A 25,259-nucleotide genomic window follows, 5' to 3' on the forward strand; every position below is an offset into this window, starting at 1 on the left:
TCGAATAGTGCCCTTCAAGAACCTTCACCAGTCAAAAGCATGGACGCCACCAACGAGCTGCAGTGGCGCGGCCTGCACCTGCTGCACGTGCATCGCGATACGCTGCGCTGTGCACTGACGCGATGCATCGCCTGCTGCTACAAGATCGTGCTGCACAACCGTCCAGGACTGCTGCCTAACGTGAGGCCAGAGATGTGTCCACGCATGACACCAAAGGTCAAGAATGATGATGACCAAAAAATGTCGGCTGAAGCTGATAATTACAGTATCGGACTGTACGACGCAGCTCAAGTGAAACGCATCTTGACGGTAGGCGACGGCAATTTTTCGTACTCATTGGCACTTGCCCGTGCGCTGGGTCCAGACTCGGGTGTGCAGCTAGTGACAACGTCGCATGAGAGCAAGAAGACCGTGCTGGAGACGTACCCGGACGGAGAGAAGATTCTCGATGAGCTTAATGCAATGCCCCATGTGACGGTGCAGCACGAGGTGGACGCTACTGATGCTGAGCAGATGAAGACGCTCGGTCAGTTCGACCGCGTTATCTGGAACTTCCCGTGCGTTCGAGCGCCGCGTGGAGAGGACGGCCAGAACCAGGAGATGGAGACCAACAAGAAGCTGCTGAGCGATTTCTTCGCCCATGTGGCGCAAATTTTGACGCCTACGGGTGAAGTTCATGTGACACACAAAACCAAGAAGCCGTTCGGTCAGTGGGGTATTGAAAATATAGCCAAGACCAACAAGCTCCGTCACCAGCAGTCTGTAGTCTTTGACCGCTGTTTGTATCCCGGTTATTCAAACAAGAAGGTTCTCTCAAAGGGTTCGTTCCCGATCTGGGACTCGCTGACGTTTATCTTCGTGCCTGAAGACCGTACACACCCCGAGACACCAGAAGATGGTAAACCTGAAGACTCTGATAACATTCCGGTCGAACCTGTCACAATGGATATCCTCAAGAAGCTGTACCTGCTGCTGACACCGTCGCTTGATGATATGCTGGGCTCGAAGAAGAAGAAAAAGGGATTCAAAGGTCTTAACAGCAATCAAAAGGACGTCACCGCCAACCACAAGGGGAACAAGGACACCAGTGACCACAAGAGTAACAACACCCACAAGGGCAACAACAACAAACGAAAGCAGCCAGTGTCTGGTCATTCGAAGGGAGGGAAGCGGAAAAAAGGCCGCAGGTCATAATGGTGATAAGCTTGTGCTGTTGCCTTTCACAATACCAACAAAATAGACTGCACCACGACATTTCTCGAACTGCAGATTCGTTCTTACACGTAAAGCTCTCTCTTGGCTTTTTCACCTGCCTTCATGTCTTTGACAGGATCAGGAAGTCCTTTGTATCTTCGATATTGCTTCTGGATCCTCGTGGCCGCACGCTCCAGCGTGTGAGCTCCGATCAACACGAAGAGCCTATCGCCGCTTAGAATCTCAAGGTCGGCCTTTGGGGTCGTGATAACAATGGGCAGTTCAACTTGGTGCGACGTTCCCATTGCTTGAGTTGACATGCGATAAATACCAACGCAAATGCCCGAGTACGACGAAGCGGCAAACGAGTGGAAGACATCGGCGTACGTGCAATCCTTCTGTAATGAGCAACAACAGCAAAAAATACTATGAGCAACAAGAGATAAACATGAATATCAGCAGGTATCAGCAAAACGTACTCTAAGTGCTCGTGGAATCGAAAAGGTGTGAATCACTCCGGTACACCGAGGGCCTCCAACCAGTTGTCGAACAATCTTGTGAATGGACGGGTTAAAGTATGTCTGCACTACCATGTTTTCACACAGCTCGGGGTGTAGGATCCTCCCCGACATGTACAAAGGGAGACCGAAAATCTCTTTCTCAGACTTCTGCTCCGGTGCTTCGTGCTGTAAAATTTGATCCCACAGATTGAACACTTCCATGCCCGAGATTTCTGCTGCTATACTAACTTTTCCGCTACCATTCCCCGATATGATGTGGTGAAGCTGGTTCAGCTGGAACGACATGCCCATGAACTTTGAGTTTACTTCATTGGCAAGCTCGGTAACAGTGAAGATTTTCGAGAAATCCATCTTGAGCTCCACCAGCATCGTAGCAAAAATGGCTTCCGCATCAGCGATACTGGATTCCAACTCAGCGTCCAAGGCGGATTCGGCAATAATAGAGTTCTTTGCTCGCTTTCCAAGCACCACGACTGCAGCTGCGGCCTTGGCACCAGCACGTTGCAAATCTGAATAAACGAGAGGGCTTCCGCGTACGTAATACTGAATCAAAATATGTCATCAGCATTAGAAGCAATCATCAAACCAGCGCGTTGAGCGTACGCAGAACGTACCACATTTTTGAAGGCAGACAGCGTTCTCATCAAAATTTGTGAAGGCTTGGCGCTATCCAAAATCGTAATCGGGGGATGGTTCACAGCGTATGGACTACGAAGCGGCAGAATGAGCCATTGCAGGCTTTCCAACGAGTCCTCACCCAAAAAGCTGCAAATGACGATGTGGTTTGGGTGCAGTAGAATGTCAAGTGGCGGAGTGTGAAGAGTTTTCGATGCTTCTGAGTCTAGGGATGCATCCTTGCTGTGGAGTGCAGCGTGAAGTTGAGGATTATCGTAGGGATTACCACTTGTGATGTTTCGGTTGGAATTCTTGAAATTGAGAGCAATACTCTCGAGTGAGCGGTCCTGGATCATACAAATATAACAAAATGTTAGACTTCATAGCGTGCGTTGCAGTGTCAATAGTACTAGGCTACTGCTAGGCGCACCAGTACAAGTGACCCTGTCCTCGATGTTGCCAACTACTCAGCGTCAGGAGCACTAATGTCAGTTTCCAGTCCGTTCAACGAACTCCTGAGTAAACGTACCGGACTGCGGTTCTTCATCGAGTCGTAATTTGGAGTCATATATGCCGTGTACGCCGTTAAACTTCGTAGCTCATCGCAAGGAAGATCGTCATCGCTATGGTCTGCTGAAAGGATTGGCTGGAAAACGTCTCCTTCCGGATTCATGAAAGTAGACGTGCTTCCTGGCCGCCGCATTTCTTCCAGACTAACCTCCTCGGGACAAATCTTGTAGTTGAATACTTGATCAAGGTCGTCAGCGATGCAATAGCACTGAATCCACTCAGTCATTAGTAAACTTTCACCAGGGTTCAGCAGCACGCGTGGCTCGGAGTTGCTGTGGAAACTTGACTCGTCGTTGGAAAACATAACCTCCACACCGATAAGCAGTACAGTGCCTGAGGTTTCTCGAAAAACCCGTGATGCCGCTTGAGAAAATGTTAGTCCGGCGTATCTCTGGCATTAAAAAAGCAGGCATGAGAGTGTTGAGCTTCAGCAAGCACCACAAGACAACTTTATAAGCTCGTACCTTAGACAGATGGATAAGATACATTTCCTTCGCTGCACCAGCATAATACTCTTTGATCCAGCTGCGATCCGACAAGTCCTTCTCGGCAACGTCAGTTGTTAGGATGTCTGGGCCCATGGATTTGTCTTTGCCAATAACTGTGAGCAGTGGTGTAGAGCTTTCTTCCGTAGTTTCGCTCGTATCAACAGAGAGACTCGATCCAAGATTCGACAGCATTGTGGAAATGCCGTTGGAGACTGAATTTTGCGCCAACGATCCCATCTTGATGACATTTTCACAGATAATATCGTCTGGGTGTACGCCTGCAGCTAGCATGTGCCGGGCACTCTCAGCTCGTAGAACCATCACCAAAAAGCGCACAGAAGGTCTACAACCAAAACAAAGTCAGGTAAGTTGATGAAAGTGAACAGTATGATACCAAAGCAACTAGTAAATTTACCCCACATAGCGTTTAGTAGCCAGGACACGCATGATGTTCATCGCATCTTCCGTTGCAGCATCACCAGTGAGCTTGTCTGGAAATACGAACACAGCTCTTGCGTCACGAGCTAGAGACCGTTCCAGATCTTCTGAGCGAGTAGCATTGCCAGCGATGTATGTTACGCGAGACGTGAAAATGGGATCCGCCTTCAGCTTTGCAATGAGTGGATTCGTAAACTTGGACTTGCGTTCTCCTAGCACAACAGCTTCAAGTTGCTGTGTATCGGTATCGCTTATGTGATCGACGTGGAAAAGCTCTCGTAGTATGGCTGAGAGCTGGGCAAACGAAGGATTGCCGATAATGAGCACATGTTTGGAGTCTGGCTTGGGCGTGTATGGCGGGTTTCCGATTTGACGCAACTTGTACAAGCTGACAAGGTTATCAATCTCCATCGAGAACAAAATAATGCCCATGACGATGAACATGATAGCTAAAAGCCGGCTTGGCACTGTTTGAGGTGCGTTGTCACCGTAACCAACCGTACCAAGTGTCTTTGAACGAAATCACACGAAACAAACAGAAGTTAGCAATGATACATACATATAAATATCTGATTCCCATACAACGTACCACAACAGTGAAGTAGAATGCGAACATGACGGACCAGGTTGAGTCAGAGCAGTCGGAAGATTCGTGTCTTGTGACGGATCCATCGCTGCAGCTGTAGAGATGAGCAAATCCGTTGTCGGTGAAGAACGGCATTTCGCCGAGTGTCTCGAAGAAAAACATAATGGATGCACCAACCATGATCATGAGCAGGATCTTTATACCAAGTCGGACCATCATCCAGCCTTTCGTCGATCTGGGCACGTTCTTCTCCATCTCCAAGTAACTTCTCAAGATAAATACTGGCCGCATGACTGAGAAGTCCAAGTACGTTCGTGTTCGCACTCCTCCAATAACTTTAACCGTACCAAATCCCACGCCGAAATTCGATGCCAAGCACAGCAACTCAAGCAGCGTGAGAGGCGAGAAACAGAAGAGAAGCTTGTATCGCGACGCGAGGAAACGAACCACATCGTCCACAATGGCGATGACATAGAGCCCCAGTACGGTGTAATAGGACCATTCTGTTACGTCGTACGAGTTAAGTCTGGACATGGTAAGACCCAAGATGCCAAAAGACACGAGCAATTGAACAGGTCGGTTCTGCGTAAGGCACAGCGGTATCAGTACAAAATGCTACATGTAAAAAATACGGTTGCCTTCGTTCTCTTACGATGATAGCGGCGGTGCGGGATGTGCGTGCCCATCGGCGACAATTGAGTGAGAAACCGACCTCGCCTTTGCGTAGCGATTTACGCTGGCGGCGCGAGGTGACCGTCCAGAACAATGAGATAAGCACCAGGCCGGCTAACAGATAAGAGGCGTGGATCACCTGCTCCTGCGTATGTGCCCAGTCGGCCACACAGCGCGGTGTGCTAGTGGTGAGGTTGGTCTCCTCGTTCTGGTTCACGCAGATCATCCCCATGGTCTAAGACGGAGGAATGCGGAGTGACGAAATTGTTAGTGAGTGCGGGCAGTCGCGAGTGCGGGTTGCGGTAAACGGCAAAAGCAGATGGGGCAGAATAGTGGTGTGGCACTCCAATGAAGTCCACCGTCCTCAGCTCGTTGTAGAGCGTGGTGCAAAATGCTTGGATGAAGCTTTATTTCGGATCTCAACGGCGTCGACGCAGAGCGTGTGCACGGAAACTCACCCATAGGAATCGAGCAAGTCTCCAGTATCCAATTTGGAGTGCTGCATCCTGATGGTCAAAGTTTTCACCTCGAACCAATGCTTCGTGACAGAGTGCACAATTTTAATACTACTAATAGTAGTAAGCTGCTGAGGGCAGCACAGCCAAAATGACGCTGCATCTCTTTCTTCTTTTTGAAAAGCTATGCGCAGTCGGTGGCAACATCTACGTACTTTTAACAACTTACTAGGTCCTTATCGAATGGAGATTGAAATGAAAGTTAATGGAGAATGTGGCGTTGAGACAGGTCAAGTCACAGACACAAGAGAGTCCGCGCTTGGTTTAAAGTCGCCATGATCGTGTCATTCGCTATTCCGTCGTACGACTTCTGCTCGCCCAAGGCTAAGTTGGCGAGCATACTTTAATCCGACGAGAAGACAGGCAGGAAGTACATGAAGAAGTATAATCAGCTCGAAGACAGCGCTGGTCGCTTGCCCAAGTTACAAGACTTCTTTACTTGGCAAATTCCGTTATGGTATGAACTGCGGAACCACCCGAGCCACCGATACCAAATATGCTATTCTGCAGTATTTACGGTTGGATATATTTCTTTTAGTAGTTTTACTTTTTACGAAATGGTGTAACTAACATAAAATCCATTCGATCTGAAGGCAAAAAAAAAAAATGGCGCCAACGGAGACTGCAGGAATCAAGCGCCCGGTGGATGAGGCCCAGACCCCCGCTGTGAAGCGCGTTCGCTTTGCGAACTCGGTGTCTTGTAATGATGCTATATCACTGGCTATTGGTACGCACACAGTACAATTTCATTTTGTCATCCTGCTTTAACTGCTTTCGTGGTGACATAGCAACCGACGCCGACGAAGTTGAAGCGCAGAAGCTCGAATGGTTCTCCCCAAAATTCTCGTATCACGCGTTCGACACCGACGAAGTAATAGATGGATATGAAGGCCTCAAGATCGCCGCGACTTTCAATGGATTCGACTTCAGAGCGCTGTTGGATGTTGAGTTCAACGAGAAGGAGGACACGTGAGTGTTTATTTTGACGGTGGAAGTTTTGATACTGGTTGCTGATCTTGTAACGCTGTGTGAACGCAGTGCAGATGATATTGTTGCAAAATTGACGCCGTCGTTACCAGAGGGCTTCGTTAAAGAGAAAGACGAGTTTGTCGCTGCATTACGGAAGGCTGCGGCGAGCTTTACCGGTCCGCCAGGGAAATGTATCGAGTCGTACAGTATGAAGACATCTGCAAGCAAAGGTGAGGATTCTGCCCACGATAGGCACTTTGAAATCTACGAATGCAAGCTAGAAGACAACGAGCCTGCGCAGAAACTCCTTGCAAACTTGCAAACACTGTCGCTATGGTTTATCGAAGGTGAGTGGGCCTTGCGTGTTGCTCCATTAGCCTTTTTTTTAAAGCATATTCACATAAAACTATGATCTTCAGGAGCCGATGCCGTGGACGTGACGGATCCGCGATGGCTGGTGTATTTGATCTACGAGCGAACTGAGGAGGGTGACGGACCATTCTGCCCTGTGGGTTTTATCACAGTCTTCAAATTCTTCAATCCGCTCGGACGGAAGGCTACATACTGCAAGCCAGATCAGAATGAGACGCACCGTATTTGCCAAGCACTCATTTTTCCAACTTACCAGCGCCAAGGTGAATCTCTAAACTACTTTTGCTTGTTCGTTGACGAATTTCTAATTGAAACGTGACTATACAGGACACGCCGAGCGTCTGGTGCAATGCATCCATGCGCAAGCAGTGGCGAATGAACACGTGTACGAACTGACTGTAGAGGACCCGGTCCCAGCGTTCGCTAGCGTACGTAATATCTTGCAATGTCTGCTGTTGTGCCAATAGCTTACCAAAAGCTTATGACTCGTTTCAGCTACGGGACCTGGTCGACCTGAAGAACTGCATCAAGAACAATTTCTTCTCTATGTCTCCCGAGGGGAGTAAGGACGCTAGCGGCACTGGTCAAGGCACGGAAGCATTGACTACTGCAGACATCCACGCTGTACAAGAGAAGCTCAAAATCACGCAGAAGCAGGTGCAAACGTGCTACGAGGCGCGGAAATTCACGTTTGTGGATCCAAGCGACGAGGCGCAGCACAAGAAATTTCGACTTGAGGTCAAGAAGCGGCTGTTTCGCCTGCATACAGAGGAGCTGGACGGCATGGGCGCGGACCGTCGCAAAGCTTTCCTCGACGCCGAGTATCAGAAGCTGGAAGAGCACTATCGGCAGATGGCGTTAAAAATTGGTCTTCTGAATATCAACCAATCGTAGAGTGGGATTACAAACATTATCAACCAATAGAAAGTCGACATAGAATTTGGGAGGGGGGATTATGCTGCCATTTGAGAACACGAATTGTGTCAACAGGATGAGCGGCAGTCTGGACCCGACGGTGCAGTATGAGCTGCTGGAACGTATCGGCGGAGGTGCCTTCGGGGATGTTTACAAAGGGGTAAATACCCACACGGACGAGGTGGTCGCTATCAAGATCATCGATCTCGAGTCAGCGGCCGATGAGATCGAGGACGTGCAGCAGGTGCGATCGTCTCCAAGTTTTTCTACTGTGTGACATATAGATGGGTTAACGGTTGACTGTCGATGAGTAGGAAATCCATGTGCTGTCACAGTGCTCCTGTGACCAGCTCACAATGTACTCGGGATCATTTATTGCGGGAACGAAGCTTTGGTTTGTGAAACTCTGTCTACTGTATCGTGTTCTCCTTGGACTGACGTATTGTTTGGTGCAGGATCATCATGGAGTTTCTGTCGGGTGGATCAGTGTCGGATGTTATGCGCAATGGTCCGTTGGACGAGGCTTTTATCGCCATTATTCTGCGTGAACTATTGAAGGGACTGGAATATCTACACTCGGAGAAGAAGATCCACCGCGACGTCAAAGCTGCAAACGTACTACTTAGCGGAGATGGTCACGTGAAGCTGGCGGATTTTGGAGTCACTGGACAAATTACAGAGACGATGACGAAGCGTAACACGGCAGTGGGGACCCCGTTTTGGATGGCGCCTGAAGTCATTCAAGAGTCGGAATATGATTTTAAGGCGGACATTTGGTCCTTGGGTATCACCGCGATCGAGATGGCCAAGGGTGCACCTCCGCTTGCCGAGTACGTAATACTTTGTTTCGATCCAGAGGTTTTACAAATTTTACTGACTTTTTTTTGGCATCCGAACAGCATCCATCCGATGAAAGTGCTGTTCATGATCCCGACGATGGACCCGCCCGTGTTAGAAGGCAGTTTTTCGCCTCGATTCGTTGATTTCGTATCGTGCTGCCTGCAGAAAGCCCCACAAGATAGACCGACGGCAACTGAATTATTGCAACACCCATTCATCCGCTCAGCCAAGCACATATCTCATCTAACGGAGCTCTTAGATCGGAACCAATTAGAAGACCAGCAGCAAGATGGCCAGGAGGATGGAAATTCTCAGAGTAAAGATAGCTGCTACAACAATGGTCGTGTGGAGAACGGATTCGGACACAACAGCTACAAACCACCTCTGAGTGGCGGACTTGATGACACTCTGCCATCCTACGGTCAAAGGGATAGCGGCAAGCGTCATGCTCGAGACGCGTCAGTGGGCAGTGGATGGGATTTTAACACCATTCGTCTGTCATCTACCAGTCTTCAGCAGGAGTTGAAGGCTCAAGCAGAAGCTGCAGTGGCAGCTGCTGCTCCAATTAGTAGAAACGACGACCATGACGTTCCTGGTGAATCAATTGGAGAAGGTGATGACTCTGTTGACGCATATTCGACCTCCAATACCAACACTACAGCGACGGCAGGCATCGATTCGACATTGCCACTGCATGAAGTTGAGAACGAGGATCAGGATGACGACGAAGACGAAGCGTTCAACAGCATTGTGAAACCTGCGATCAGTGACGTCTTGGAGCGTGTGCTCAATCCGCCGACTATTGGGTTCATGTCGCCGACACATCGTGACGCTGCAGAAGCTGCCACCGAGGTGCAAGAAGATCTCCTCTTTGAGTTGCTGCACGTGTTTGACAACGTAAGTCAACAGAAGGGCCTACTCCGGCAAGTGCTGCGGAGTCTAGCAGACTACACAAACGCAGTGATGCCTCCTGCCAACGCGAACGTAACAGGGAACTCAAGTTGATCAAACCCTGTTCTTACATTCAAAGAATTGATTACGCCGCTCTGATGTACTGCGATGTTGAATCCTTTACTCACTGGATGAACTAACGGTGATCTACGATCGATCACCACCTTTGCCTTCAGGCCTTGACGGAATGCTGCTCTCTATCGCGATCTAAAGAGCTTCGACCAATTATTTCCAGACACCAGCCTTCGATTTCGAGGTTGACCGTGCTGATCTCGTAGGGCCCAGCGAACTCGGGCGTTTGCTACTTAATGGACTTTGATCTGAACTGGTGCCATTGGTCGATGTAGTGCTGGACTGTAAGCGAGATCCGGACGACTTCCGAGCGACTGTTCGCGTCTTCGTAACTCGACTAGCACCTGTGCTCTGCACGCCCGATGTACTTGCACTATCGTCGTGCTGATTATTACCGGGTGTGCTTGCAGGACGAGTACTCTTCGACTTCTTCATCGGTGGTGACGACAATGGTAACCGCGGGATGAGTGAGGTAGTGCTTCGTCGTCTGGCCTCAGTCAACTGCTGACGTAGCTTCTTGATCTCTTCTTCGCGCTCGTGAAGCAACTTTTGCTGAGCCTCTTGCTGCGATGAAGACACGCGAGTCTTTGCATTCTGCTGTCGCAGCAATCGTTGAGCTGCTTCGCGTTGTTCCGCCTCCTTCTGCTTGGTCTCTCGCTCCGCCTTGAGCTGGTTGCTTAGATCATCCACGAGCTTTTTCAGGGATTCGTTCTGAGTCTTCAGACTCTCGTTCTGCGTCTCCCACGCTCTAAGCCGGTTCTGCAGCGCAGCCGACTGTTTTTCCGACTGGTTCTTCTGGTCGCGCTTCTGAAGGAGAGGAGGCATCGGAACCGTGACGTGAGAACAAATGCCTCCTCGAATAGAGAGCAGAGCCACAGCGACTTACCAGAGCGACCACAGACTGTTGTGATTGCATGTACTTCCTCTTGGAGATTTGCATCTGCTGCTTCAGCGACTGGAGCTCGGCAAACGCCTTCTTGGCCGACAAGATATCCTTCTTGTTTTTCACAATCTGGTTCCTGCCCACCACGATATTGCGCACGCGTTCCGCTAGCTGAAGCGACCGGAATGTCTCGCTCGCGTTCTCGATCGTTGGACCGACGTTCACAATCATCACTGTCTTGCACGACGAGTTTAGTACATCCTGTAGCAAATACGTGAGTTTCGAGTTACGGTATGGAACGTGCGCCATCTTCTTATCCAAAGCCTCCATCACATCAGCCAGAGCCGAAAGAGACTTGTTGATATGAGCTGCTTCCTTGAGCATATCTCCGCTCACATTGCTCTTCTTGACCCTCTCCGAACCAGCCAGATCCACGAGATACAGCTTGCCACATCCCTCTTCATCTACCTCAATCTCGGCTGGATCCTTGTCAGCACCATCAATTTCCGGCCGGCGTTTCGAGATCTGCACAATCACAATACTGTGCGATCGACTACTGTGCATATTCGAATTGGTTTTTCCAGTGACACGGTTGGTTTGTGCGTTCCGCAGCACGTCGATCGTTTGTTGAGGAGAAGACACAGTCGCCATTGTCAGATCCGGAACGCAAATATCTCCAGTTGCCGAGTCATGGCGAATTTCCAGCCCCTTCGGGTTACTTGTGTTGATCAAGTCACGCAACGAGTCATTATAGATTTCCAGCACACCGACTTGAACGTGGTAGACTGAAGATTCAGTAGCGCCGTGCAGACCATTCATCTCATCGTCCTGGTCCTCGTTGTTGACAGGTTCAGGTGTGTAGATAGCTCCACGCAATTGAACAGACTGGAAAAGATGGCTGATGATCCTGTAGTTTAGACCAGGATCACTGGGTGTACCCTCCATAGTGTACGTTTTACCTGAACCAGTTTGTCCATATGCGAAGATACACGCCTTGAATCCATCCACAACAGACTGCGCGATCGGCTCCACTTCACGGAAAACATCGTTTTGAGTCTCTTCTGGGCCCAATATGCGATCAAATGTGAATACTTTCCACGAACTGTTAGTTGCCAGTGCTTCCATGTTCCCGCTGCTGCCATCAGCGTCATTGGAGAACGAACGGTCCGGTCGGATATCCATAGCCGCCAAATCTGCCTGATTCACCACGTTCACTGCCAGCTTGGAGCCCCACGACTTTTCCAGTTCTTCGTTGATGATCGGTCGCACACGACAGAACACTTGGATATTACCGCAGACAGTCTGCAGACGCGACAGCAACGAAGCATTGCGCGTCCGTTCAGCCAGATATTTCCGCGCAAGCTGTTCAGGCGTGAAGTTCACTTGCAGCACGTCAGCTGATACTCGCTTAGCCGGTACAACACTGGACGACATGCCTTCCTGGTTCCTTAGCCGAGCGTTCTCCGCTGACAGAGAGTTCAGAGACGTTCGCATCGTCTGAATCTCCATCATCAGTCGCTTGGATTCAGCCGCTTCCTTCTCCGAGGTAGGCGCCGAAGTGGGCGCTGTCGACAAAGATGATGCACGCTCCAATTCGGAGGTTCTCTTGGTTGCTTCGTCCAGTTGCTTCTGGAGGTCCAAATTCAAACTATTGAGCTCCTCCACTTCCTTGCGGTTCTGCGATATCTCGCCCTTGCCAAACTGAAGCTTTCGTTCCAGCTCGCTACGCTCCTGTTTGCTTTCCTCAAAGTTCCTCGTCAAGGTCTCAATTTGCTCCTTCAACTCGTCCACAACTTCATTCTCCTGCTCTAGTTGGGTCTTGAGTTGACGTTCATTCTCTGCCAGATCATCATACTGGGACTTGAGGGCGTCCACCTCGTCCTTAAGGATCGCAATTTCCTTGTCCTTCTCTTCAAGCTGGTTTTGCATATTCTCACGTTCGTTCGTGAACTCAATACCTCCATCATTAGCTGTAGCCATCTCGGACTGGAGCTTCAGCAACGACTCCCGCAGTTCTTCAATCTGTTCGTCTCGAGTACGAATTTCTTGCGATTTACCGATCAATTCATCGGTCATTTCAGTCATCTCGGCCTCCATAGCCTCCATATGAGCTAGACTCTCACGAAGTTGTTGAACTTCGGCTTCGGCTGCAGCGCGGGCCTCTGTCTCGTCCTGTACATTGGCTGAAAGTGCCTCGACTTCCTCTCGCAGCGACTCAATCAGCACTTCTCGACTGATCTCATCACGCTCGTGCGCCGTAGAGTGACGCAGCGAGTTCTCGTTGTAACTCGAGTCGTAGCCTTCATCATCGTCCTCCGACTGGCTACGGGTCGTGGCCATACTGTCGTTATTCGAGAACGTCTCGGACACAGTCGTTGCGTCTTCATACTTTTGCTGCAGTGCGTAGAGCTCCGATTTAAGGTCCATGATCTCAGTACGGAAGCGCTCGGTGGCCAATTCGTGCTCATGCTGGAGCTCCTCCTGGTCGCTCAGCAGGAAGACCTTCTCCTCCATCTCGCGCTCCATTTTGTGCCGAATATCGGACTCTGTGGCCTGCAGGACACGCACTTGCGTCTCTAATTCATCCTGCTGTTGCTCAAGCTTGCGACGAGCCTGTACGGCTGCGTGTAGCTCGGCGCGTGTGGCCTGAAGCTCATTCTCGAACTGGCGCGTCTGGTCCAGTGCCTCCTCCAACTTATTACGAGCGATCTGCAGGTCGCGCTCCAAGTACTGGTTTTTGTTAAGTAGGTGGGTGTTGCGCTTCTCCACGCGGGACAATTCTTGCTCCAATTCCAGTTCCAGTTCGTGGCTGGACTGCGTGTACTCGTCGAACTCGTCCTGCATCTGCTTGAGCTCCTGCGTCTTTTTGCGCAGCTCCTCGCGCAGGAACACGACGTTATCTTCTTCTTCAGAACCGCTCTCCATTGTGGACAACGGTGGTGAAATTTTTAACGAGGACTTTGTGAGACGAGAACTTCCCCCAGTCGGTAGAGAGCAGGGGAAAAAGGTGTAAAGGAGAAGCTTCCCCTTCAGTAATGCCTCGCTGACCGTGTCGTAACGGGCACATGCGGAAAATTCGCTTAGGTGCGAAATGGGTTGTTGGATACCGGTTGAGTTGTGAATCAGAACCGGTATGAAAGATGGTGGTGTCGACTTCAACGGCCGATTTGATTGGCGATCTTCCAGAGATCCGGTGCAGAGATTCAAAGCGACGCCGACACCCGAGCGCAAGGAGACGGATAAGCTTGACGGGTATGCGCCTTGCTGTGTTGATTGCTGCGTTAGTAGGCGCCCCAGCGGTGAGCGCCGGCCCGTATGATGGCTGGGCGCCGCACCGCTACTGCAACGACATCGACGGCATCGAGGCCTCGCGCGTCCCGCCACTCACCCCTGAACAAGCCGAACGTGTGGAATCCCTGGAGCAGGTTCAGATCATCGCACGCCACGGTGCTCGTGCGCCCTATGCCAAGCTTTTCTGTTGGGACTCGCACAAGCACAACCCCATGAACGCCGAATGGGACTGCACTACCACGTCTGTCTCGGTAGGCAACGTGCTGCATTGTTTTGGCACGTGTATGGTGCGATTGATGTCGTTCTGCTGATTGTTTACAGTCTCAAGATATTAACCCGAATGAGCACTCGAAAGGGTTTGGACGACTGTACCGCAAGTCTTACATGGATGGTCACAATATCCTCAAGGGTGACTGTGTCATTGGTGGACTGCTCCCGCTGGGCCGTCACCAACATAAGACCAACGGACAGTGAGTTGATCATCACGCTGTCCTAGGTATTTTAGAGGGCAACTGCTAACCGCAACGTGGCAGGTTTCTTCGTGACGCCTATGTAGGCGATGGCCCGCTCAAACTCTTCCCCACTGCAAACTTGTCGGTACGTTGATCTCACTTCAGAATATCTGGAGAGGTCTGGTGCTCAGGTTTGCCTCATCTATCTTGTGAATTATCAGCAACTGGAGTTGAGCGAGATTTACCTCCGTAGTGATGATCAAGAGCGTACACTGGGATCGGGCCAAGCTTTGATCGATGGGCTTTTCCCAGTAGACGGCACACTATCCCTTGAGCTTCACCGCATGCTCTCGTGGGATGTTGCCGATATCTCCGTCGATTACATTAACGCCAACGAGAAAATCTGTCCGTTCATGGGACACATCGGACAGCTATCCAATGAATCACCGGAGTTCTGGGAACACCTCCGCGACCCTGCCACCGTTGAGATTGAGCACCACTTCAATGACCTTGTGGGCAATTTTTCATGGGGCTCCGCGTTGGAGTGTCTAAGCACGGCTCGTTGCAATGATCTGGAGTTGCCACCTGGAATTGATGAGGAAACGTTTACCAAGACGTACCATGAAGTTGAGGTGCGCCAGGGTATCTTTCTCACATACAACGACTCGTGGTATGCCAAGCTTGCCATGCAACCGCTGGCTCACGACATGCTGACTCGACTCGATGGTGTGCTGAACGACGACCCGGACACGTACAAGCTCTCCGTTACGATGGGTGCATATGCAGTCACTCTTTTCTATGCTTAGTGCTAGATGCTTGCCACTGACCGACGTCCTGTTATTTGACCTGTTGACTGCAGCTCACGATTCAACGATCATGCCGTTCCTGGCTGCTTCAGTGAAGGAGAACTGGGACCGCCTCTGGACTCCGTACGCGGGCATGCTGGTGATGGAAGTATACAAGACGAAGAGCGGCTCGCACGCGGTTCGGATGATCTTCCACGGGGAACCTCAGCATATTCCAGAATGCCACGACAGTACGTCTTGTGCTGTCTGCTTGTTGTTACGTTCGAAGCTCAATAAGCTTGTCGCTGACTTTTGTTCACCTCTGCTGTAGCTTTGTGCGATATCGAGGAGTTTGCCGAGGCCTTTGCGTTTGCACGCAACCCACGCACTCAGCACGACTGCAAGTTGCCCAAGAAGAAGAAACACAAAAGCCCCTCATCAAATCTGATGACCACAACGGCTGACGGCCATGCGGGGTTCCAGGCTTCTGACTACATCGGAAGCTACTTGCTGCTGGGACTGGTGGGCATTGCTGGGTTGCTCGCCCTGCGTGCGAAGGCTCGACGCAACCGATTGCGTGAAGTGCGCGGCGGCGACGAGACTATCTCTCTCCTTCCTTAGAAGTGGGGAGTAAATCTCGCAGTGACACCACTGGAAACTCGTCCAACAACTCAAGAAAAAAATGCGATCAATAAAACGCACCACCAAACTTGACTTTGTCACTTCAACGTTATTTTTTTCGTCAGCCTTCTGACGTATTTGTACCAATTAACAGGTACTTTTTTTAATGTAGGCGCAATCGTGAGGTGGAGACAACAAGAAGTGCAGACATGTTAATGCAGCGAGTGCTACGCCGCGGACGCTTCCGTGCGTATCGCGCTGCAGCTTTATGCGTCAATGCAAGATCTACACAAGCAACTACTGGGCAGTATTGTCAGCATCAAAGGCGATTCCTGAGTGATGGCATGGACGCCTTCATGGAGTTCGAACGAGAGATGGCACTCAAACGAAGGAAGGAAAATGTAAGTGCAATTAGTCGGTATGTGGCTATGTACCAGTTGTAGTACTAGCATTTTGTGACGATGGTGTACTGTCATCGTTCAGCCTGAGCAATTCGCACCATCAGGTCCATTGACTCCTCCAGTCAAGCCGAAGGACGACGAGTGCTGCCACTTGGATTGCCCCAATTGCGTGCTCTTAGTCTACCAGGTTTGTCGGTGCTGCAGTTGGGCACGAGTTTGAGCGAAATCAACTAACTGGTACTTATGTGTGTGGTGCAGGAGAAGCTGCTGGAGTACGAGCTCAGTCTACAAAGTCAGAACCAAAGAAAAAAGCCTGAACCTCCGGCGTCCAAGTACGACTTGTCGTTCTATTCAAGCAAAGACGACGAAGAACTCTCAGATACACGGCGGAAGCTGCTAATAGAGGCCGATCGCGCAGTGTTCGAGGTCGCAGCGAACGATGTAATCAGTGCTCCACATCAAACAGCGGATGGAGCGTGGCGATCGGTACGCCACATTGACCTCCACATTCGCGATGATCAACAGGAACTCGTCAGTGAGCAAGCATCGAATATCGGTGTATACGTACCAAACGACCCATCTGTGGTGGAGCGTATGCTTGTACACTTGCACGTAGAGGACCCTAATGTCGTGTTCACCGCCGAGCTTCTTCCGGATTCCCCAGACGATGGCCAGCATCAGCATCAAGGGTTTGAACACCGTCCATTTGCTCGCGCTGGAACTGTGCACGATGCACTTACATGGACGTTCGATCTGGACTCAACTCCCCGCCAAAGCTTCCTTCGCAGCCTCGCTGCTTACGCTTCGGATGAGAATGACGTTGCTGCGTTAATGTCGCCTCAGACGGCAGAAGCCATTCAAGCTGAAAGGTGAGCGATTTACTGAGCTGTGCATGGTGCAATGATTATTTGATTGTTAATGTGTTGTATCTGCCTCCTCATTGCAGGCCGCACCAGCACGTGACTGTAGCAGATATTTTCGACCGCTTTCCGTCAATACGCTTGAGCTTTGCCGAGTTTTTCCAGAACGCGCCACCCACTGCTCCGCGGTACTACACAGTATCCTCGTCACGGCAATTTGTTCCCGATATCGTCTCCATCACGTTAGGACTTCGTAAAACGGATGCGCAGCCGCTGCCGCGGTGTTCCAGCTACCTTGCAATGCTGAAGCAGGGTGATGCCATTCGCGCTTCCTTCTACCAGTCGTCGTTTGTGTTCCCGTTCCACGACCGTCGTCCTATCATGCTCATCAGCGCAGGAACAGGAATTGCGCCGTTCCGAGCGTTCCTTCAGGATCTTGAGCATGAAAATGATACGTCACCACATCACCATCGACCAGCTTATCTGTTTTACGGCTGCCGTGAAGCGAGCGTGGATTTTCTGTACGGTGAGGAGCTGCAGCGTGCACGGGACTCTGGTGTGCTGGACAAGCTGCACGTAGAATTTTCAGGTGAAAATGACCAACCAAAACGGGTACGTGGGTGATGTGGTTGCAGTGGTTGGAGAGCTGCATGTACTACGAATATTTACCCGCTTTTGTCATTGTGTCAATTTCGATAGTATGTACAAGATGCGCTGCGTGACCAGAGCGAGCTCGTGGCTCGACATCTCCTCGCAGATGAAGGCTACATCTACGTGTGCGGCAGTCTGGACATGGGCCGCGCCGTGAAGAAGGCAATCGCTGCGGCTTTACTCAAGCACCCGGAGTACTCGAACGGTGTGATCACCACACAAGAAGACGCCGAGCGTGTCGTTACGCAGAAGCTGGCAGGGCAGCTCATTATCACGGAGCTCTGGTAGAGTGGTGGTCGATTGCTGGTGGGCCGCCAGTGGTGGCTGCTCGAATTGAACCTCGATGGTTCGTCATTCCGCCGTGTGGTCATTACGCGAACTTGGCAGCAAGGATCCAAGCGGAGTGGCCTTTTCTTTGCAAGTGAAGTTGACCCTGTTCACACAGCGTCCGTCTCACGAGAAAGGTAGGAGCGGCTGCAACAAGCCACGATAGAAAGCGTAGTTTATGCTCTGTATTCACTCCGCCATACAATTGCGTAATACTAGTAACGCACACTCGATCCTTGCCATCTTTGCTTCCTCGTGCTGAGGAGTCCTGACTCAGGGGGAATGATAGAAATGACCAGAGGCGATATATGCACGAGCAAACAGCTTGTTGGCGTTGGCGGATAAATTACATACGAATGAAACTTAGCAAGGTTGCTGTGTGTCGCAACCATCGTGATGGCAGCGCGAGCCAAGCAGATTCCTTCTGTTCTTGGGAAGCGGTTGAAACAGCCACGACGGCGTGAACGTGTGATCTGAGGCAGGCAGCAGCAGCTTGGTCGCCTACACTGCACCAGTCGCGGTTATCTTTGTCAACGATTCGTTGCGGTCGCTTCTCCGCAAGCAAAAAGGTGGATCCGTCTCACTGAGAGAAGCGCTGCTGTTTGGAACGACCGTCCTCTCACAAACGTCGTTATCCGGATGGACATACTATCCGGACAGAGTAGCCAATCAGCGGTGGCAACGAAAGTTCAGAGAGTCTTACCGCCACCGGCCGTAATCGCTGCCTGTCTCAATTTTGAATTGGGCTTTATAAAAATGGGCAACTTCAAAAAATTAACTTCGAAGAAGTATGCCTGGAAAATACATGTACCTGTATCGCTTGAAGAGCGCTTTATCAGGGGAGATTGATTACCTGCAAGTTATCTTGATCGTGGGCAAACTTCTGTGAATCCCCAAGTGGATGGTTCAATGCCCTATCGCATGGCAGAGCTTGCTTGCCTAACAAACCGCGACCATGCCTTTCACATGCGCAGGATAATAATCCGGAACACCAGCGAACCTATCGGTCATCGTCTCATTTGCCTCAGCGCGCTGCATTAGAAATTCTAGATTAACGTTTACTTTGCTGCAAATGCGTCTATACACTTGTGGGCGTGGGGATTCTGGACTCGTCAACCCCTCGCTACCTAGACGTTTAGCCGAGAATGTTGCTCGGATGCAGAGTTGCATGGGGTGTTGCTCGTAAAAAGACCCAAGCAGCCTGCCTACCCATAGTCTATCTTGAGAAGGGGCTACAATATTACTTAAGCAAGGTGAGCTCATCGTCTACGGGATCGTCAGGTTCTTCATACTCTACCGATTGAACATGTGAAGATGCCATTTGTTGGTTAACAATTTGGGCACTTTTTGCGGCGCAAAAGATGGGGCGAGGATGATAATTAGGATAGGCATACCCTTCCCCTGAACCTGCGTCAATTTGAGACGTCAAGTCCAACGTCGAGTAACTGGCGGCGGCTGAGGCAGGCGCATAATTGTTTTTTTGCCCCCTGAGCGAGTTCCCCCATTTTCCTCTTTGCAGCGAGAAGCACAGTAGGAACTCGCGTCCGATGCTCACAGTTATGTCGGTGAGCAGTGCTCCCAGAAGCAGCACCAAGCCTAAGAAGGAGCGGCGGCTCCGCAAGCGCCTACGCGCATGTCTTCCGCACTTCCACGCCACGGAGTCTGAAACAGGAGCGGTCGAGGAGGTACGAGGCAGCGAGTCCGCCACAGTCAAGATGCCTGCCCGCGCAAGCGTCCCCACGCCCGCTCGCAGTACAGATCTCGCCACCATGAACCACTCGTGGTCTGACACGGAGGAATTGTCCCCCGTGTCCGTCATGCTGGGCCAGTCCATGCGCAAGCGCCGCCAACACAGCTCGTCCGGGTGCTCGTCTCCAGCGTCGGTCTCTTCATCATCTTCCTCGACGTCATCAACATTCTCAGTATCTCGTAAGGGCGTCACGTACGGCCACGACGGCGCACTGGTTCACTGCCGCTTCTGCGAGATCCTGGAGTCCGGCGACGAGCCCTTCCTTTACGAGGACGAGGACATAGTGGTCTTCCGTCCCCTGGCCCCTGTGGTCGTCAGCCACATCCTGGTGGTGCCACGCCGCCACATTCGCAACGTGAACAAGCTCACACCCGACGACGCGGCACTGCTGCGTCGTATGCGCGAGGTCGCCGCCAGCGTCCTACGTGAAATGCCTCGTCCTTCCGTGATGTTAGCTCCTTCAAAGGCAGAGCGGGCTCACATCTCAACGGACTCTACGGACGAGGACTCCGAGTCGGACTTTAAGTTCGCCTTCCATTCACCCCCGTTCAACAGTATCGATCACGTTCACATGCACGCCTTCCGTACGCGTGACGGACGCTTCGGCGCTGTCGGCTCCATTAAGTATCGCACAGAGACCTGGTGGTGCCGCTCGTTTGACGAGGTCATGACTCGCCTGGGTCTCCGCAACCGAAAACAGTGTGGGAGCGACCCATCGACGGTCAATTCGGAGACGAAGCACAGAAGGAGACACCACGCCGCGAGCCACCCAACCTGCAGTAACGAGGTGCACTCCAACGAATCTATGGTCTTGACGTCGGTCGACAGTCTGGGTTAATAGAAACAGAGACAACTATTTAAGATGAAACAATTAAGATCATCATTATCTTCTGATTGCAAGAAGATTTCTATCTACTATGTAGTAAGTTCTTGTTTACCGTACGCCAGAGAAAGAATGGAATCCTTCTACTTGGACTTTATGTTTGTTTAACAATCCCATCCAACAGCATTCGCTAAGCAAATTTTCTAGGTAGATCCATGAGTGCTCTTTGTTGCAATCTTTTCCGCCTTGATAGCATTCCACGTCTCGAGTATCTTGCTGTGATCGTCAGGACTATGGTGTTTCTTGTTCATAGTCATTCCCAGCGCCTTCACCGCACCAGAATGGATAGCATTCACGTCCTCAATACTTCCCGTCTCAGCGGCAGCCTCAAGTAGCGTCGAAAAGCAAGTGATTGGCAGCACGTAGTTATCAAAACGATCATTTGCTGCTTGATGATATCCCTCGATGATTGCGAGCTTCCTGCGCTTCCATCCATCGTCGCAAACACCCTCCTGTCCACACAAAACTGGTATGGCCACGCGTAACGTAGCCTTATTGGGTATAACATTTCGTCGCGTCATGTCCTCCCAAACCTTCATAAAGTCTTCTGCTGCGTACAACTTGCCATCCTTGGTGTTCTTGGTCATGGTATTGAAGATGTTCTCATAATCAACCGCTCGAATAGGAATTCCATCCGACTCCAGCTGGTCTAGTGCAGCGACGACCAGGTCGAGTCTCTTCAAACTCAAAAAGATTCGTAGTACATCGCGCACGGTGCGTGCCGGGTCAAAGCTGAGTGCATCTGACCTTTTTAACACGCCCATGAAGTCCTCTTGATGTCTTGCGGCAGTTTTAACGCAGTTAGTGTCCTTCAAAGCTTCACCGATCTGCTTTGAAACCTGCTTCAGTAGCACGAAGGTGGCCTCGCTATTTTGGTTCTGCTTGAAGCGTGTAAGCGCGTCTCGGACGCGAAAAATTGGAAGGCCCTGGAACTGCATCGCCAAAAAGGCGTCATATGCCATGCGACTGTCACGCAGCCTGCCCTTGCCACCGAACAGGCCAATAATACGTGAGAGTGCGTGTTTGAAGTCCCCACGCACGCACAGAAATCCCCGCAGAAGGGAACGCACTTTGTCTATCTCTTGGTTCTGCGAATAAGCCTCAACCGCCATATCCGCCAACCAAGGCGGAACGATAATCGCCTCTTCGTCTTGGAGGCTTGTCTTTTCTTGCCCATTGGTCGGGTTAGAAGCATCGCTCACTGGTACGGCGTATGAATCAACGATCGCCGCAGCTTGGGCAAATTTGCGTGCATCCAGCAACTCGTGCAACAATGGTGTATCTGCCTCTTTTGTTCGTGACTCAGACTCCATCTCCACGTGTGCTTGTGTATGACCGTCCTGTGAGGGTGACGAGATCAACATGAACGGTGTGCCGTGCAAAAGTTCCAGGTTACGAGCAATCAGAGCATGTACGCGATCGCTGAACGGCGCGCCATTGTCACGCATCTCTTTGAGAATGAGTACCAATTCATTCCCAGGGGCACCACCAATACCCAACTCCTCAACAATCTCAAGCATCGTCGGATACTGTGCTGGCAGCATTTTTACTCCAAAGCGGCGACGGTTTGCCAGCAGGGCGAGTGCATGCTTCGGCCGGGAGTTTTCACGACACACAATTAATAGTTTCATGAGTGTTTTGGGCGTCAACCGTGACTGAGATCTTCGAAAGAAGTCCAACGCCAGATCAGGTTCTCCTGCGATTCCCAGACTAGTAATTACGCGATTCACGTCGGCCTCGTGCCACTTTCTCCCATCTTGCGGGTCCAGCTTTTTAGCCGCCTCCACCACGGTCTTCACTTCTCCCTTCGTCGCCTGAGCAACCATCACTCGGGTTACGATTTCAACGGAAGGCTTGACACCGTTAGCTTCCATGTCGCGCATCAGCGTCTTCACGCCTCTGAAGTCTTCAAGTGCGATAGCAGCACTAATACCAATGCGGTAGATGATCTCGGGCGGGGTCTGGCGTTGTTCGTGGTCGTATCGAGTCATACCACGCTCATATACCCCGCGCATCCTCTGAAATTCCTTAGCAGCCATGAGGTTGTCGAACATTTGCACATACATCGTGAAGCTAATGTGGTACAAGTAGTGGGTCTCCATGTAGTTGAAGACGTCTCGCTGCAACTTAGGCAATCTGCAGCGTCTCGCAGCCTCGTAGAAGTCCTCAACAATCTCCGGAGCTACTACTGCGCTTCCATCTGCGTGGATGCTCAACTCCTTCCACGTCATGGGCAGTGTCTGTCGCACCTTGGACATCTCCACAGGTCCGTAGTACTCTTGTAGCTCGACCCACGGCCGCCGCACCAGCTCATGAAGTGCCAAGTCGCGCACTTTGATGTCATCACTGCGGGCTTCATAGGGAGTGTTGGAGAAAGAGCTCAGCGCTCGACTTGAGGCAGCAAGATGTCGAGTGCATGGAACACATACAGCCAGACGCGTGTGGAGTCTGGATACGTCCACGCGACGCACCGCCGTCGCGCGGGCAGCCACCAGAGCGGAGCTCCTCGCCAGTCGCCGCCACATTAGAGTTGTATTGACACCCGGCCGAAAATCAGCCAATCAGTGACCTAGAAACGATGGTGAAGAAGTTATGGCGTGCTGCCAGCAGCATGGGAGTTAGTTTCTGTTCATGAAGCTTTTTATCGTTGTTATTGCCTTCTAGCTAACTGTCTATTCAGTGGTCACTAGCTCCATGGCTCTATTTGACATCTTCGGAATGCTCAACTCGATGTCGTCCAGAGCGAGAAGCCCAAAAACTGGTCTGCCTGATCTATTGGTGACAATCTACTCCTCGTCGTCCGACTGCTTGTCCTTGCGCTCGCGATGTTTCCTCGTCGAATTACTCTGACCCGAGCTGATCTCGTCCATGGCCTCCTGTCCGAACAGCGTGATCATTCGGTCACGCAGGATCAGCGCCTGCTTCCAGAGGCCGTTCTTCTCGCACAATTTTAAAGCCACAGTGTACATCGTCTTCACTTTCCGGAGAGCGTGAACGTCACCGTGTTGACGCCTGACGAAGGCCGCTTCCAGGTTCCCTTTGCCTTCCTCAGCAGGAGCCACTTCCTTCAAGTTACCCTTTTCAAAGAGACGAATGATGTCCAAAACCTTGAGCGAGAGGTCCTTCTCTCGGGCCAAGTGCACCAGCTCGTAAGCATCTGCCAACCCGACAACAAAGTCACGGTCTTCCAGCAGCGCAATCATGTTGTCGACGGTTTCCAGCTTCTGAGCTTCAATAGCTCCACGCAGCACTGATACCACAGCTCTAAACGTGTAGCCACCACACTCCTCGGGCATCTGCATCGTGATCTGCTCGGCTTCTTCAATGTTGCCCTCCTTGGCAAGCTTCGAGATACGAATAGTCACCCAGCCTCGCGGGACGCCACGCGTTTCCTTCTCGTTCAAAGAAGCCACGGCTTCCTCATAGAGCTCTCGAACCTCCGAGATGTTACCTTCTTCAGCCATAAAGTTCAGCAGTGTTTCATAGCACAGGTGTGGCAAGATGTAGCTATCGTTGGGGTCGTTCTGAGCTTCGGCAAAAGCCTCCAGTAATTCCAGTCGCTGCTGCTTGTTAGCTCCAACGTAGGCAGGACACAGGAAGCCCACTACAGCTCTGTTCACCTTCACGTTACGGCTCCTGAGGTCTTGAAGCACCATCTGAACATTGTTAATGTCGTATTTCACCTTTCGGTTCGCGTTGTTGTTCCGCAGGTGTTTGCGCATTGAGCTGAGAATTGTGACGTAGTTGCCTTGATTTGCATCCAGGTCGCGGCTCTCCATCATGTTCAACGTATCCAGAGCTTTCTCCACCTGGCCATTCTCGACCAGTGTTTGCAGGACCAAGTTGATCACCTTGCCAATGTTGAAATTCACAAAATATGGCTTGGGCTGGTACTCACCCACATCTTCATCTGCATTTGCCACAGACATGTCCACATTTCTCCCATCCTTTCCCCAATACGAAGCTAGCACTTGTTCGAATAGCTCCACAGCAGCGTCGGGATCATGGAAGCGACGGAAAAGCTTTAGTGTGTCGTCTACGCGGTAGATCTGAACACCTTGGAAGAGCATCGCCTTACTAGCAGCATAACTGAGCTCGTCTCCCGTCTTGTTTCTCAGCTTCAGGTAATGAGTGATCACTTCAGCCAGAGCGTAGGCGTACTTGCCGCGCACCACGGAGAAACCCTTGACCAAAGCAGCCACCTTGTCGTGCTGGTTCGTCTTGATGTACACTCGCACAGCGTCTCTCGCCACAGAAGGACTCACAATCAACGCGTCGTCAGGAATTTCACCTTCAAAATCTTCAGGCAATTGCGACTTTTCCACGGGTTTCGCAATGGAATCCACCAACTCCGCCGCTGCCTTTGTGTTACCCTGAGCAAGCATCTCGCGAATTCGTGGGCTTAGAGTGAAGCCTGCAGCTTTGCTCTTGTTGGGATCAGCGACAAAGGTGGTATCCTTGAGGTATTCAGCGTTGCGCTCGATAATGTTGTTCGTTCGGGTGTCAAAACGCACGTTGTTCTCGACCATTTCCTCCAAAATTTCCTTGATCTCGTCGTTGCGCTCGAGGAATTCCAGCGTCATCATAATGCGGTTGTAGCCACGAGCATCCAAGAGCAGATCGAACTTCTTACGATT

General features: G+C 51.0%; 10 protein-coding genes across 16 annotated transcripts in view; 6 read left to right on the forward strand and 4 right to left on the reverse strand.

The window, feature by feature from the left end:
* Nucleotide 1: 1 nt before the first annotated feature.
* PPTG_15138 (hypothetical protein) lies at nucleotides 2-1,314 on the forward strand. Its single transcript, XM_008912173.1, has one exon. It carries the CDS (start codon nucleotides 40-42, stop codon nucleotides 1,192-1,194), a length of 1,155 nt encoding a protein of 384 aa, XP_008910421.1. The 5' UTR covers nucleotides 2-39; the 3' UTR covers nucleotides 1,195-1,314.
* On the reverse strand, nucleotides 1,278-5,316 carry PPTG_15139 (hypothetical protein; the record flags this gene model as incomplete). Its single annotated transcript, XM_008912174.1, has 9 exons — nucleotides 1,278-1,592; nucleotides 1,674-2,258; nucleotides 2,330-2,677; nucleotides 2,761-2,793; nucleotides 2,860-3,291; nucleotides 3,365-3,731; nucleotides 3,804-4,336; nucleotides 4,416-4,994; nucleotides 5,065-5,316. 9 exons carry the CDS (start codon nucleotides 5,314-5,316, stop codon nucleotides 1,278-1,280), a joined length of 3,444 nt encoding a protein of 1,147 aa, XP_008910422.1.
* Nucleotides 5,317-6,205: 889 nt separating this feature from the next.
* PPTG_15140 (hypothetical protein) lies at nucleotides 6,206-7,834 on the forward strand (the record flags this gene model as incomplete). Its single annotated transcript, XM_008912175.1, has 6 exons — nucleotides 6,206-6,326; nucleotides 6,388-6,568; nucleotides 6,638-6,915; nucleotides 6,988-7,203; nucleotides 7,268-7,368; nucleotides 7,436-7,834. The coding sequence occupies 6 exons, from the start codon at nucleotides 6,206-6,208 to the stop codon at nucleotides 7,832-7,834; spliced, it is 1,296 nt and encodes a 431-aa protein (XP_008910423.1).
* Nucleotides 7,835-7,895: 61 nt separating this feature from the next.
* Nucleotides 7,896-9,700, forward strand: PPTG_15141 (STE/STE20/YSK protein kinase; the record flags this gene model as incomplete). Its single annotated transcript, XM_008912176.1, has 4 exons — nucleotides 7,896-8,099; nucleotides 8,170-8,249; nucleotides 8,311-8,685; nucleotides 8,755-9,700. The coding sequence occupies 4 exons, from the start codon at nucleotides 7,896-7,898 to the stop codon at nucleotides 9,698-9,700; spliced, it is 1,605 nt and encodes a 534-aa protein (XP_008910424.1).
* PPTG_15142 (hypothetical protein) lies at nucleotides 9,692-13,627 on the reverse strand. The gene is made up of 2 exons (XM_008912177.1): nucleotides 10,605-13,627; nucleotides 9,692-10,525 (listed from the first exon to the last, which is right to left on the reverse strand). The coding sequence occupies exons 1-2, from the start codon at nucleotides 13,524-13,526 to the stop codon at nucleotides 9,872-9,874; spliced, it is 3,576 nt and encodes a 1,191-aa protein (XP_008910425.1). The 5' UTR covers nucleotides 13,527-13,627; the 3' UTR covers nucleotides 9,692-9,871.
* Nucleotides 13,628-13,659: 32 nt separating this feature from the next.
* On the forward strand, nucleotides 13,660-15,858 carry PPTG_15143 (hypothetical protein). Of its 3 annotated transcripts, XM_008912178.1 has the most exons (6): nucleotides 13,660-14,143; nucleotides 14,214-14,362; nucleotides 14,426-14,489; nucleotides 14,566-15,118; nucleotides 15,204-15,380; nucleotides 15,461-15,858. In XM_008912178.1, the coding sequence occupies exons 1-6, from the start codon at nucleotides 13,742-13,744 to the stop codon at nucleotides 15,748-15,750; spliced, it is 1,635 nt and encodes a 544-aa protein (XP_008910426.1). In that variant the 5' UTR covers nucleotides 13,660-13,741; the 3' UTR covers nucleotides 15,751-15,858. The 3 variants fall into 3 exon arrangements, with proteins under 3 accessions (XP_008910426.1, XP_008910428.1, XP_008910427.1); XM_008912180.1 differs by having other exon boundaries at nucleotides 13,660-14,362; XM_008912179.1 differs by having other exon boundaries at nucleotides 14,566-15,380.
* A 71-nt stretch (nucleotides 15,859-15,929) lies between these two features.
* Nucleotides 15,930-18,304, forward strand: PPTG_15144 (hypothetical protein). Of its 4 annotated transcripts, XM_008912181.1 has the most exons (5): nucleotides 15,930-16,151; nucleotides 16,234-16,338; nucleotides 16,410-17,020; nucleotides 17,098-17,623; nucleotides 17,711-18,304. In XM_008912181.1, exons 1-5 carry the CDS (start codon nucleotides 15,960-15,962, stop codon nucleotides 17,948-17,950), a joined length of 1,674 nt encoding a protein of 557 aa, XP_008910429.1. In that variant the 5' UTR covers nucleotides 15,930-15,959; the 3' UTR covers nucleotides 17,951-18,304. The 4 variants fall into 4 exon arrangements, with proteins under 4 accessions (XP_008910429.1, XP_008910431.1, XP_008910430.1 ...); XM_008912183.1 differs by having other exon boundaries at nucleotides 17,098-18,304; XM_008912182.1 differs by lacking the exon at nucleotides 16,234-16,338.
* Nucleotides 18,305-19,418: 1,114 nt separating this feature from the next.
* Nucleotides 19,419-20,714, forward strand: PPTG_15145 (hypothetical protein). The gene has a single exon (XM_008912185.1). It carries the CDS (start codon nucleotides 19,537-19,539, stop codon nucleotides 20,575-20,577), a length of 1,041 nt encoding a protein of 346 aa, XP_008910433.1. The 5' UTR covers nucleotides 19,419-19,536; the 3' UTR covers nucleotides 20,578-20,714.
* Nucleotides 20,611-23,193, reverse strand: PPTG_15146 (hypothetical protein). The gene has a single exon (XM_008912186.1). It carries the CDS (start codon nucleotides 23,145-23,147, stop codon nucleotides 20,766-20,768), a length of 2,382 nt encoding a protein of 793 aa, XP_008910434.1. The 5' UTR covers nucleotides 23,148-23,193; the 3' UTR covers nucleotides 20,611-20,765.
* A 42-nt stretch (nucleotides 23,194-23,235) lies between these two features.
* The window catches only part of PPTG_23620, a 4,107-nt gene continuing 2,083 nt past the window's right edge, over nucleotides 23,236-25,259 (reverse strand). The window contains exon 2 of one of the 2 annotated variants that reach the window (XM_008912188.1): nucleotides 23,236-24,824. In XM_008912188.1, coding sequence (XP_008910436.1) covers nucleotides 23,409-24,824 — 1,416 coding nt within the window. In that variant the 3' untranslated portion in view covers nucleotides 23,236-23,408. Of the gene's footprint in view, nucleotides 25,251-25,259 lie in introns of both variants that reach the window. The other variant, XM_008912187.1, reaches the window with a different exon arrangement.

This window comes from Phytophthora parasitica (assembly GCF_000247585.1).
Source record: "Phytophthora parasitica INRA-310 unplaced genomic scaffold supercont2.44, whole genome shotgun sequence".
Lineage (NCBI taxonomy): Eukaryota > Oomycota > Peronosporomycetes > Peronosporales > Peronosporaceae > Phytophthora > Phytophthora nicotianae.